The 13,809-nt window shown below is 43.0% G+C and overlaps 1 protein-coding gene across 1 annotated transcript; it reads left to right on the top strand.

Moving 5' to 3' along the window:
* The first annotated feature begins 4,655 nt into the window (after positions 1-4,655).
* LRAT (lecithin retinol acyltransferase) lies at positions 4,656-12,603 on the top strand. The gene is made up of 2 exons (XM_075265677.1): positions 4,656-5,189; positions 12,341-12,603. Exons 1-2 carry the CDS (start codon positions 4,656-4,658, stop codon positions 12,491-12,493), a joined length of 687 nt encoding a protein of 228 aa, XP_075121778.1. The 3' UTR covers positions 12,494-12,603.
* Positions 12,604-13,809: the final 1,206 nt, after the last annotated feature.

Genomic DNA, 13,809 nt, shown 5'->3' on the forward strand with positions numbered 1-13,809 from the left:
AGGGAAAACAGACACAATTTCCTTTCGCTTTTATTTATATTTTCCCAGATATAAAAAAATATTTAAAAAATGCAAAAATAAAAACAACATAAAAATAAAGTCCTATGTGTCACCGAAACCCCCCCAGAAATTAGTTGAATAACCCAAATGAAAAAAATGTTACAGCCCTCAAAACCGCACATACAAAAAACCCAAAAATATGTCTGGTTTTGGGCCAGAAATTGGCCTGTTACTGAAGTGGTTAAAGGGGTTTTCTGGGCAAATTATTATTTTTTTTTTTATAGAAAAAATGTCTTAGTGCTATTAATGGGTTAATAAATGCACCTATGTACCTTTAGCCATGTTTTGAGTGATTTCTGGGTGTCTCTTTGAGCTTCTGGTATCTCCTGCATTTGTTTATGGGGTTCAGCTTCCTGCTTTGTAACGTTCACACTATCCCCTCTCACTTCACTTCCCCTCTTTCCTTCCTCCCTCCCATACACCCCTCCCTGTCTCTCTAGCTATCCCACCCACTACTAGCCCTTCCCTACCTACCCAGCCCAACCCCCAACCCCATTATACACTTATCCCTTTTCCTTTCATGCTTCTTCCTACGGGACAACCCCTCCCTCTGTGTGCACTCTTCTCCCTGCGCTGGTCTGTGTCACGATCCACCATTACTGTGCAGGCGTGGGAACTGCGCAGAAGAAGTGGATTAACGGCAGCAGTGCGCAGAGAAGTGCATGGAAAAGTGTCGGCAGTCAAAAAAGCAGGAGGAGCAGTCCCACAGGAAGAAGCCTGGAAGGTAATTATGATGGAGTGGATGGGGGGGGAGAGAAGTAGTAGCAACAATCCGTTTCTGGAAATGTATCGTCATCGGATAATCAAAAAATGTCTAATATGGATAAATATACATTTTTGATTAATTAAGTTATTTAGAAAGTAGGAGTGGGGAGGGTGTTTAGATTGGAGTAGGGATTTATATTTGTCTTGGAAATCCCTTTTAGGCCATGACTATAAAAGCAATGCACATCAACCAGAAATTTTGATGTACATTTTAACAATGTCCAACCATTTGTTGGTTTGAAGACATCTCAATTCTAAATGATGCAATAGAGCTAATACCGGAAGGGAAGAAGACGACTGAATGTTAACAATCCACAAAAACCACCTACCACAGACATGCTGTCGGTCCAGAAACAAATTCTCCTGCCATATCGAGACTACACAGCTCTTCGGTGACGACTAGTAGAAATAGTTCCAATAGAGGACTTTCTTATCAAGCCCTGAACATGCGAAGAAGATGGCCAAGAACCCTTGCACCAACGGTTACCATACACTATGGCTAAATTGTCTTGCCCCCTGCTGCATTATTGAAAAGACTCAGTTTAAAACTGAAGGTGTGCCATATATGGAGATCTTCATTAAGAGACTTAGTGATCCGTATAAAAATGTGGGGCTGACATTGTTGCCAAAGAGAACTTTAGGGAGAAGGGACAACCCATTGATATAAACTTGCAAGCGAATATAAACAGACTCAACAATACTTGCATCTGATGGAGAGAAACCTTTTTTGGTGCAGAGGAATCGGGGCCACACATGGGACATTGCTGACAAGAAATATATGCTAATATAAAGGCTATATCCAGTGATCAAAGGTCTTTGCAATCTTTGACTTCTTAACTGCACCTGTCTCAAAGGTACACTACTTGTCCATGGTAATGTAATCCACTAGAATAACCATATTTCTACATAATCAACTTTTACATTTTTTTCTCTATGTCCCCAGAAGTGCCACTACACAAAACACTAAATGCAAAATTATGTAGTCCATTCGACTCACAGACCCCCCCCCCCCCATGATGTTAAGGGGTTGCTAGCACCCAATTTACTCTCCATATGACCTACCAACTGCTTTAAGTTAGATACAAAATCCCTATTCCTTAGAGAAGATGGTGCAGAAAGGGCAGACCAAGACAGAAGGCAAGAGTACTCACCTGATGGTCCAGACCCTGTAGGAATCTGAGCAGGAGAAAGCCTAGAAGAAAGAAGGTAGGTGGGCAAGCTGTTCCATGGATAGGGGTGTTACACCTGGAGAAACCCAAAGGGACAGTACAGCCACTCCGTCCTGTGCAAAACCTCCTCCAGTAGATCCGCTAGTCAGGGTTTGAAAGATACAAAGTCCCTCCAAATTATACCGAGTCCTTTGATAACAATAACATCACTTCCGGACTCCGCACCACCTCTGTCTAAAGTGTAGGTTCCTATCATTTGTAGAGGAGAGCTCACAGAGAAACTCACTGTAATGCCCTCTCCATGAGTCAGCTGTTCCGCTCCTAGCCATGATGCTTGACTCAAACTTCATTTGCTAATCCGTGCCCTGAGCCAAACTAGCCCCAGGTGGTTTCAGCCTACATGTCCAGTGCGCTCACTTGCTCTGAAAAAGCTGTGGCTTGCTGCTCCAGAGGGTGCTCTCCAGAGACCATACTCCTCTGCCACTGCCCAGCCGCCATGTAAAACACTAAATGTTGACATCCTCTTGGGAACATCCTCTCGTTGTCCATCCATCTGCACCCATTCAGGGCTCTATTCTGGCCTCCAACCAGTCACTACTGCTGAGTGGGTTAGGACAGAACCTACTGCCTCATTCCCTTTTAAGTCCTCTAATGGCTTCAAAACAGCACCAGCAGCCATTCTAACTGCAGCTAGACCTCCTGCACTGTGTCAGCAGGCATCCTTGGAACTACCTACGCAGCTAAAACCACAGTAGGCACGTCACATCTGCTCCCAGTTCTTGCTCACCTTCTGGAGCTGCGGCTGCTCACCTCTCACGTCTGTACCATCCGTGTGGTATGAAACTTCCAGGGTATAGGCAGGTTGGAAGGCTACGACTATGTCTAGTGGGCGCTCAGGAAGGACGGTGGGCTAGGCTACCTCTATCTGACACTTAGTCTCAAAAAAGTGAAACAATTTTTGGTGCACATTAGCTTTTTTGATTTTTCAACAGCTCATACCACTTCCCATAAACGTGATTTACTACAATTTACAATAGAATAGGTGTGTAACTACCGTGGTAGCTGCAGTAGTGGCTGCCACAGGGCCCGGGACATTAGGGGGCCCCCCTAAAAATGTTTCATTTTTTTTAACAGGCCATTACCTGCTGGAGTAACCCCAGTATGTAACAGGTCCTATTTACTTACCGATCCTCGCTCCTGCTCAAAGTCGCCTCAGCTTCCCCTTCTGCGGAGGGGGCTGTGATCAGGAGCGGGAATTGGTAAGTTAGAGTATGGGCCCCGAACTCCATAAACACTGCTATCAGTATACCCTGGGATCTTTTCAGACCCTGGAAAATAATGATAGCTGGACCATAAAAAACACTGTTACTCACCTCTCCTGGGCTCCGGCAGGCTTTGGACCTGTTCGGTGACTTCAGAGACATTACATGGGTCGAGGCCAGCGTTATTATGAGTCGCAAAGCCAGCCTGGATCAGGTAACATCTAGTCCAACATTGAAGAGTGTGCTGGAGCCAGGGAGAGGTAACAGTGTTTTTTATGTTTGTATCTTCCCCTTGGTCTTTGATCATTATAACTCTGGGGTCTGAAGGGCAGGGGCCACTATTGTGAATAATAGTGTGTGCAGGAATGCGGTTTGTGCGGGCGGGGGGTGTCAGGGGGCTTGGTGGCCCCAGGTCAAATATATTCGCCTTGGGGTCCCATCATGCCAGTCTTAAAGGGGTTGTCCAGGATTTAAACAAACCACAAAGGAGGTCGGGGAAGAATAACATACATATACATACATATATATATATATATATATCTTACTCCTGCTCTTGCTCCATTGTCAGCCTCCACTGTCCATTCGGTCTTGTGCTGTGCCCTCGCTGCAAGAAGTCTTTCATCACATTTGACCATTGAGACTAATCTGTTGGCTCAGCGGTCACTGGAAAGGAACCAGTGACATCACCCACATACGTCACCAATTACTTTCTGGCACAAGATTTCCGTCGGTAAGGGCATGGCACAAATGTGAAGGTGGCAGACAATGGAGCAATGGGGACAGGTGAGTGTGTTTATTGTTTTTTATTTTCAGTATTGCACCATTCCCATCCACCTCTGTAAATGAATATTAATATTTCATCTAGTATATGTAGTCAAGCACAGTGGAATTATCAATAACTATATGTGAGTCTCTTGCCAGTTAAAATGAAGAATAAGAATAATGAAAGTCAGTCAGTCTGGTTCACGCAATGCAAATGGGAATGACCAAACAGTCCAAATGAAAAGGAAGTGGAAAGAAGTTTTAAGCCTCCAGGTCTGTAAAAAAAAATGTTGTGAAGCTTCATTCATGAATCAGCCTGTTCTCCACTATGGAAAATCCCTGGTGTAGAATAGGGAGTGCCTGTTCTGTGAATTTACTCTACAGAGGGCGAGGAGAGAAGTGCTACTGCCGTCTGAGTGTTTATGTCTAGAGAGTTAGTTCCAATGCTACATTAACAAACCGCTTAGGCTGCTGCCAAATTCCTTCCAGCCAATCGTGACCACGGTGCGGTGATGTCACTTCAAAACACAGAAACCTTATAAATATTCCCCAAATAAAAGAGCCCAAAGCATCACTTCCCTCAGCATAAGTTTAGGTCTCAGTAGCAGCAGCCAGCCTGAAAGCAAAAAGTCACAAGATGAAGAGTTCTCTGTTGGATTTGCTGGTCCTTCTCCTTGATAAAATATCATTAGTCACAAACTTTAAGCTCTTCAGCATGCCAGAACGGGCTCAAGGAGATTCCCATTTTCAAGACACACCTTTTCTTAAACGAGGAGATTTGCTAGAGGTCCACAGGACTTTGTTTGTTCACTTTGGGATCTACTTGGGGAATAACAAGGTTGCCCATCTGATGCCTGATATCCTTACAGCTATTTCAGATGACAAGTGTCTGATTGGAAAAGTCGTCACCAACAAAAGGCTGATCCTGGGTGTCTTGGCTAAGGTGGCCAGTATAAGGGTGGACACAGTGCAGGACTTTGCCTATGGTGGAGATATAATGGTTAATCACATGGACAAAAGTTTCAAGACAAAACCTCTTTCTAGTGAAGAAGTGGCTGAGAGGGCTGAGAAGCTGCTGGGGTCCACATCATACAGCCTGCTATGGGATAACTGCGAGCACTTTGTCACTTATTGCAGATATGGGTTTCCTGTAAGCTTTCAGACTGATAAGGTAAATTCTAATGTGACATTTTTAGCTTTCAGTCTTTGTGATGTTTGAATCTATTGTATGGAATTAGATGAAAGTGCCCTAAATGATCCGCAAGCTTGTAATCTACTGTGAGCTTTCTGGGCTAGCTAAGCATTCTAATGAATGGCTGCTTCTGGTGGGTTACAGTCACATATAAAGCATATTATTGTCCCTCAGGGTGTGAACACTTTAATGAGCATTAATGAGAATGATTTAGTGTGATGGAAGAATAAAACCATGGTCTCCACACCTTCGATACGCTTTCCAGGAACACGTGTAGAGGCATATTCATGACCAAGGTATGCAGACAGAAAATCTGTAAAGCGTAACAGCATATTCTGAAACGTGCTTGCAGCACGTACACTGGTGATGGTCAATAATGTATAGCAGCTTTCCTACATGTTAGAACAGGGTTAATTTCCTGACACAAGTTTTGCAACTAAAAATTCAGTTTGACTTTGGTAGTTCTCAATACACTGGAAAGTCAATATATTGTACTGTACTGCAACACCATACCTAAACTACATAAATACTACAAAAATATTCTGCTCATATAGTATATAATGGGGTATATTCATTAAGACTGGTGCCACAATATAATCTCTCTATGACAGAGGTGCAGAGAGGTTGATACATCTAACCAATATTAATTCTAACGAATTAATGGTGCTATATAAATAATAATAACAACTATAGCTGTATACTGCTCAGATAACTACACACAGTGACCTACTGTACTTAATCATTGTATATCATATGTATTACTATTCTATATGAACTAAGGTAACACACTGTTGGCGGTACCCAGAGCAGGGACAGATTGTGCTCTGTGTTACTACAAAGAAACAAAAACCGCTAAGGGCTCGTTCACATCTGCGGCCCGGCACTCCGTACTTAGGTTTCCGTTTCCTGCCTAAAACACAGGCAGGAAACGGAAACCTGCAGGAGTCTCTCTCACCCATTCATTTGAATGGGTGAGAGAGATGTCCGGCCGTGCGCGGCGGTGAGCGTTTTAGGCTCTCCGCCGCGAAACCGGATTTTTTTATCCGGACACAGAGTCGGACATGCAGTACTCTGTGTCCGGATAAAAAAAATCCGGTTTCGCGGCGGAGAGCCTAAAACGCTCACCGCCGCGCACGGCCGGACCCGGTCTATGGTTTCCGTCTTCTGGCATGCAGAAGACGGAAACCATAGAACGGAGACCCCAAACGCAGGTGTGAACCCAGCGTTAGACTGGCCCTACTTGCAAATCTAAGACTAGATTCAGATGATCAAGGTGCAAAACAGCTGTGAAAAACATCCAGCCAAAGTCTCCATGTAGCCCTCGCCTTACCTTGTTTTGTAATTCTGTTCACAGTATGGGACTGCTCTGCAGGCAATAGACTATATACCTACAGATTGTCCATATACACCCATAGAGAGCCACCTATAGGAATAACCCAATTGTCACAGCACATATGGGACCCATTCAGGTGAAGTAATCTGGTTTAGCTATCCTTATACCTGAAAGAGGGACAACATTGGAATCTGGGACTGTTCTGCTGCATCCAGGATGGTAGCAAGATATGGTTATGTGCATTCATCTTTGTGAAGATGATCCCCCTACTTAAGTGACCGTAACCTGCAGCACACCTGCTTCTCTTTTATTGAAAGTCCCACAGAAGTGACTGGAGCATGCTGGGAGTTGTAGTGTCATAATAGTGCTGGAGCTGCTTATCCCTGCCCTGTGTAATATTACTAGTCCATCCCTTGATCACTGAAGTTCCTCTAAGCTTAGATATAGAGTTGCCTAAAGCATTTACCATGATTTATGTTAGGTCTTGTTTTTGCAAGTGTAGTGGTTTTCCACGGAAATTAATAAGAATTTATAAACCCCCTTAGGGCAGGGCCTCAAGTTGTAGTTCTGCAATGTAGATCCTACAATCCATTTTATGATATGGCAGGTGTTAGCCAGTGCTTTAGTATACAGAGCATTATTGCTGAATGTGGTTCACCTTTGAGTTTCGAAGTAACGTAACCGCTGACTCGCATGCAGGTGAAAAAGTCACTATGGTTTATCTAATACAGGGGTGTCAAACTCTAAACTCCTTTTCACCGGGGACCACTTCAGGTTCACGGGGTACCTTGAAGGGCTAAGATTATTTTAGACATGGGGAGATATGGATGCTAAAAAGTGCGCTGAATTCAGTGTGCTATCAACTTTTTAGAGGTATACAAATCCATATATGCATGAGGACATGAAAGGTCCTCTATAAATCAGCCCCGTAGTATTTACAATGTACAAATAGAATGCATTGTGTAATATAGCAGGCAGGACTTTTTTTTGAACATCAGGCATCCTATTTGTACAGTGTAAATACTATGGGGCTGATTTATTGTAGCTAGAGTACAAACTGGGGTACAAGCATAGCAATACAATAACAATACACTGATTGGCTGGGGGTACAAGCATAGCAATACAATAACAATACACCAGCATAACAATACACTGATTGGCTGGGGGGAGGGGAACAAAGCTACAACTGTCAACAGATGCAGAGGATCTGCACCTGCCGGGTTTGTAGTTTTCATTAGGGAAGTTGATAGATTTTGGGGTAAAATTCAGTGTGTATGTCTGTGTGCTTACTTATATGCCACCTTGCAGAACACTACTGGTCTGGGCACCTTCTCTGCAGGATCCCGCCACTATGCTCAGCATCAGTACATCCTGATGCTTGCAGGAACAAGCTGTAACTTCATTGGTTCCCACGGCCGCCCATCACCAGGATCAAAGGGGGGCCCACAAGAAGGAAGGGAGGATCTGCAACCGCTGCGGTATGCTGGCGGCCGCCATCTTTATTGCTATCATAATATTGCCTGAGGTCCAAGTTCTGGGCCAGATAACACAAGGCGGAAGGCCGGATTCGTCCCATGGGCCTTGTGTTTGACACCTGTGATCTGATAGATGTTGGCAAACTCTGCCAGCTATTTCTGTAGGCAGTGGGGAAAATATTGTACAGTGGCAATTACTAACAAATCACTCTTTATACGATTATTCTTAGCTCAGGTTGGGTTCACACACACTTGTTTTGTCTGCCCAGTTTTTATGCCTGAGCTAGACACAGTTGATGCCATTGTTGTGCACTATTTGCGCTGATCTGAAATCCATAGCCTGACGCTGCATTCTGCATTTTTCTGCCCAGCACTGGGGAAACTGATGCCAAATCTGCTGCCAGAAGAAAGAAGGAGGATTCAGTTTTCCTCCAGTCTTAAAGTAGCATGACGGAGGGAAACAAATCCGAGTCACCGGACGTGCTGTATGTGAAGAGGCCTCTTTCATGTCCTAAACAATTCAGTTTTGAACTTCACAAGCTTTCTTATTTTCTTCTTCCCATATACTGTACATGGGTAATTGGGCGACCAATAAAGCTACAGTATCAAGCGCTGTAGTGAGCAGCATGAAGTAGGCAGATACAGCAGTTTCTAGGTCAGTAAGTTTTATATTTCTTTGAAAGTTTATTTTACACCCAGTACTGTTACAAGCTCTCTTCTGTAGACGTTCAGTAGTTTGCTCGTAAAAAAAAAAAAAAAAAAAAAAAAAAACATACGCTGCAGACATTTGCCTTACTCTGTAGTTTTATTGCAGAATCTGGGCCAATTCTTTTATGGTTTAGATTCATTGCCTGCACAGCAGTTAACTAAAGTGTATAGAACCTAATACATGATACGGGGCTCTATAGTGTACACTTACTGTATGGTTAGAGTTGATGCTCATGCAATATGGTTTATAGTTTGGAAAAAGCAGACCCTATTATGCCATTATACCGCCCTACTTTGAGGATAGAAAGAGGGACAGAGTATATACATAAGCCATGTCTCTAAGTCCTGTGACTCAATCCCACCTAGTCCCTTTGGGTTCCAACACTGTATAATGCATCTTTAGTGGTCCCACATGGCCTCCTTAATGTCCCCACATGGTATCATGATCCATTGTGTCCCCTACAAAGTATTTTGCCCCTTTATGGCCTCCAAAAAATGTATAATGTCCCTTAGTAAAGTCAAATTGGAAAAGTAGAGAAAGTACACTAAAATATAGCTTTTATTAGTAATCTAAAACACTGGGGCTCTATCAGCAGATTTACAGGTTATGAGCTAAAGATATGCTTGAATAGGCTATTCAGATGCTTCTATTAGTGTGTAAAAAGACACCCCCCCTCCCCCATTTTTGTTAATCACCTTTGTAATCGATATGTAAAGCTGGATCGTGCACGGTGGACATGTCGTGCACACATTAGCGTCATGGCTTCTGCACGCCCACCGCTGCCTCCAAGCCCCCCCTCCTCCTGCTTATTCACGCTGGTTTCTATTGAAAGCAAAAGGCTGCACCCAGGTACCTTAGTGACAAATACATAGACACCAGGACCATCTCATTTGTAAATGTGACAGACTCACTGATCCCACAATAAACTTCTTGTACCCAAATCATACACACATCAAACACACTATTCAGAGCTAGGTCCATATATTTATTTAGCCACACACTAGCTAGAGAGTCCAACTACTCTCAATAGACACTCAGCCATGCACAAAGGAGTCACACAGAATACTAACGCATTTCTGCTGTACTTAAACAGCTCATGAGAGGCGCAAAAACTAGTCACTATATCTATATATAATTATTTTAAAGGGGCTCTATCACTGGGAAAAGTCATTGTTAACTAATCATATCCTTGCACAGCCTTTCTGAATAAGTCCGTTTTTATTCATATGCTAATGAGCTTCCAGCCAGCACAGGAAGTTCCCAGCGGCCTCATCTCTACTATTATCTGTTATCTGTATGTGCAAACAGGAAGCTGAGTTGTATACACCCATACAAAACAATAGCAAAGAAGTGCACGATTGCATTGTGCACCCAGTCTAATTAGCATATGAATAAAAATGGACTTATTCAGAAACCACAGAGGCAATCTACATACTACAGGTAGGTGTGGAGTAGCCTTTCTAAAGGCTATGCAAAGGTGTGATTAGTTAAAAATGACTTTTCCCAATGATAGAGCACCTTTAAATGGTCTATATTTATTGTAATTAGTATCAAACATTTAGAAATAGTAAGGGCATATTTCACCATGTATTTAAAGGTTTTTATTAAGGTTTTCAAAAATAATATACAACAGAAATGTTGTGAATGAAAAGAGCTGCCGTGACAGGGCAAGGGTCAAGGGGAGAGGGAAGGATGGGCTCATGACATGGCAAGTAGATGAAGGAAAAGAAAAAGGGAAAGAAATAGGGACATAAAGCTCTGACACATCATAAAAAATAACAATCTCAATTTAACTAAAAATGGAGATGAGGGTGTAGCTACTGTCAGATGGGAAGGTACGAGCAAGCATCTATTGGGGGAGTGGAGACACTCAAGAGGGAGTTGGTAAAGTGGGAGTCAGGATGAGGATGGAGGGAAGCATGCTAGTAAGGCAGGAAAGGAGGGGTTAGGGAGAGAGGGTGTGAAAGGATGTTTGGAAGGTGACGGTACAATAGAAAGTGTTCCACAAGAGCCACACATTTTGATGGGCATATTAGAAGGTATAATAGAATATAATATAAGATATAATAAAAAGTGTTCCACAAGAGCCACACATTTTGATGGGCACTTTGATCTGGCCTTAGATCTGCAACCAAGTCCTCCATACATCATATGTATAGGATGTCTTGGAGCCAATCTGACACGGATGGAGGTGAAACGGACAACTACAACCTAAGTATGAAGGACTTGGCCGCCACAAGCATGAAATCAATCAGTTTGCAGAAGTGCTTCTAGAGTTTACAGGGTAAAATAGAGAGAAGAGGGTCTGGATCATCCTGCAGTGCAACACCAGTGATGGTCTTGATGACTTTACGAACATCATGGCACAAAAGTAGTAGCTAGGGCAGTTCCACCAGATCTGTAACATTGTGCCTTGGCCTCAGCATGTATTTTAGGAAAAAAAATATATTTAATTTGACAGATTTGCTTCAGACGTTTGGTGCAGATCATGTACCAAACTCCTATCCACAAGCTGTGGGAAAAATCCAGTGTATAGTATACCAAAGGATTCATTTCAGATTCTACCATTGGCATTGCAAAGGGAAAATTCATGTGAAAATTGGATTTGCTGTCCTGATCCACAGTCAGCGCCGCACCTCCCATGAGGCAACCTGAAGCGACCGCTTCAGGTGGCGCTAGGCCAGGGCCCTGGGGAGGGCAGCATTTTTGCTTACCTAAGCCAGTCCAGGAGCAGCGCTGCTCCAGCGGCCTCCCCTCACGCTCAGGCAGAGAACAGGTCCTCTCCGTGCCTACTCTCTGCCTGCTAACGCCGCTCGGCCACGCCCCCTTCGCTCCGATCTTCCCCCTTCGCTCTGCTCCGCCCCCTCCTCCCGGGGGGGGGGGGGGCGGCTTTCTGTCTTTCACCTCGGGCGGCGAAACAGGCAGGTTCACCCCTGTCCACAGTACATATTTTTTTTCCCATAAGCACAGTCTTATGCCTTATGCATTCAACTGTGAAAAACCACAACGCTTTTCTTCTATGAAATTTCTACTTCAATTATAAATATGGAAAATGCCAGTGTTTGCATAGGTGTGAGTGACATGCTGTGACTTACAAAACCGTGACGGTTTTAGAAAATGCAGCATGTCTGCTGCGGATATTTTTCTGCAATGTTTGGATGATATTAGCCAGATGGAATCCCTTCCACTTTGCAGGTGCTTTCCAGCAAAATTGCGACATTTACTGTAATGTTCTTTTTCCTGAGAATGCTCCACACGTATGGTTTACATGCGAACATTATCTTTTGCTATCGCTTTACTACATTTTGTCATACCTGAATGACTAATTTTCTAGCAAAACCCACAGTAATACTTAGACACTATTTCCAGTAAACTGTGATGACTTGACAAGATCTTGTCTTGTCTTGTTTATAGTCAGTGTGATATAATGTACTGTAACAGAGTTATTCACCTGGATTACAGAGACAACTAGTCACATACTGTAGACTCTCTTGTGGTAAATAGTTCTTTAAGAAAAAAAAGTGACTTGTTATATAATATTAAATATGTTCTGTAATTTCAGGGCTATTACTTATGTATCAGAATATGACACCCTATTTTCTTTGTTTTTCAGTTCTGTGAGACTGTGAAGAGGATTATCAGGGATCAGAGGAGCGTGTTAGTATCTGCAGCTTCAGGACTTGTGCTAACACTATGTCTGGGACTGGATCCTTCAACAACCTTGCCTTGTCTCTTTATCACGTTCACACTGTGGATGGCGAGTTAGAAACAGAGTGACTAGCGAACTGTAAATAGTATGTCATGTAAAATAATGTATTTATATTGTATCTGTATGACAAGTTCTGTAATATTTACACTTATATGTTGCTTGCACAAAAAGATTACAGCACAATAAAGAATTGCTGAAAAATAACGTGTGGTTATTCATGATCATGTTTTACATAGTAGGTACATCCCGCACTGCTGCCCCTTAAAGGGATTTTCTGGCACCAGGTAGCTTTATTATACTGATGACTCCACAGGATAGGTGGACACCATACTATTCAAGTATTATGCACAGAGCTGTAGTACCTCAGCACTGCCACTATAGAGTGGATGGGGCTGTAACTCTGTGCCTATTACTTGAATAGGAGAGGAGCTACTTTCAGCCCTATCCACAGCATTAGCTTCCAGTGCTGGCACGTGACCGAATCAGCTGATCGGTCAAGGTCTGGGACCACCACTAATCGGATATGTCCAACCTATCCCATGGATAGAGCATCAGTGTAAAAAACACTAGGGGATTGGATAATCCAACATTTATGGCTACTGCAGAAACACAGCAGAAGAAAACACTGTGTTTTACAATATCAGAAAAGTAAATGAGATTTTCGTTGAACTCTCATATGGCGAAAAAAAAGACCTGCAGAAAAGCTGCTTTTTCAAAAACGTACACTTTTGAAAAACACAGCTGGTTAACTTTAGCTGTGGAATTGCAAGTGTTTCCCTTATAGAAAAACGTAGCAAATGCTGCATTTTTGGTGTGTTTCTGCACTGCTTTTTAGCTATGTTTTGTCACCTAAGGCCAGAGGCCTACATAGCGTAAATGCATCGATTTTTATAAATGCTATGGCAAAAACCGCAGTGTTTTACAGCACCTGCGAAGTGGATGGGATTCCAACTTATCCCACCCACACATTGCAGAAAAAAAATCTGCAAAAGAAATGCTGTAATTTCATAAACCATCCCATTTTAGTAAATCACACCATGTCAGTTACACCTACGGAAATGCTGGTGTTTTTCATAGGTATGATTGAAGCAGAAAGTCTGCAAAGCAAAACTTTGTGGACTTTCTGTGAAAAGTGCTGCATGAAAAAACGTGATGCGGTTTTGCTTTGGCTTGCTACAAGATAAAGGTGTAGTTGTATCACATAGCATTCTCATTGGTAAGTGGCGTAACTAAAGTTTTGTCGGCTCGGGTGTAAATTTTTGTCTGGGGGCCCCTACCCCCTTTCTAAACTGAATTCTTGATGGTGGTAGTTATTGGCACTGAAGCGATATCTCAGATACTTGAAAGGGGTACAAATTTAGTACCCACAACTG

The sequence above is a fragment of the Leptodactylus fuscus genome, chromosome 1 (assembly GCF_031893055.1).
Source record: "Leptodactylus fuscus isolate aLepFus1 chromosome 1, aLepFus1.hap2, whole genome shotgun sequence".
Taxonomy (NCBI): domain Eukaryota; kingdom Metazoa; phylum Chordata; class Amphibia; order Anura; family Leptodactylidae; genus Leptodactylus; species Leptodactylus fuscus.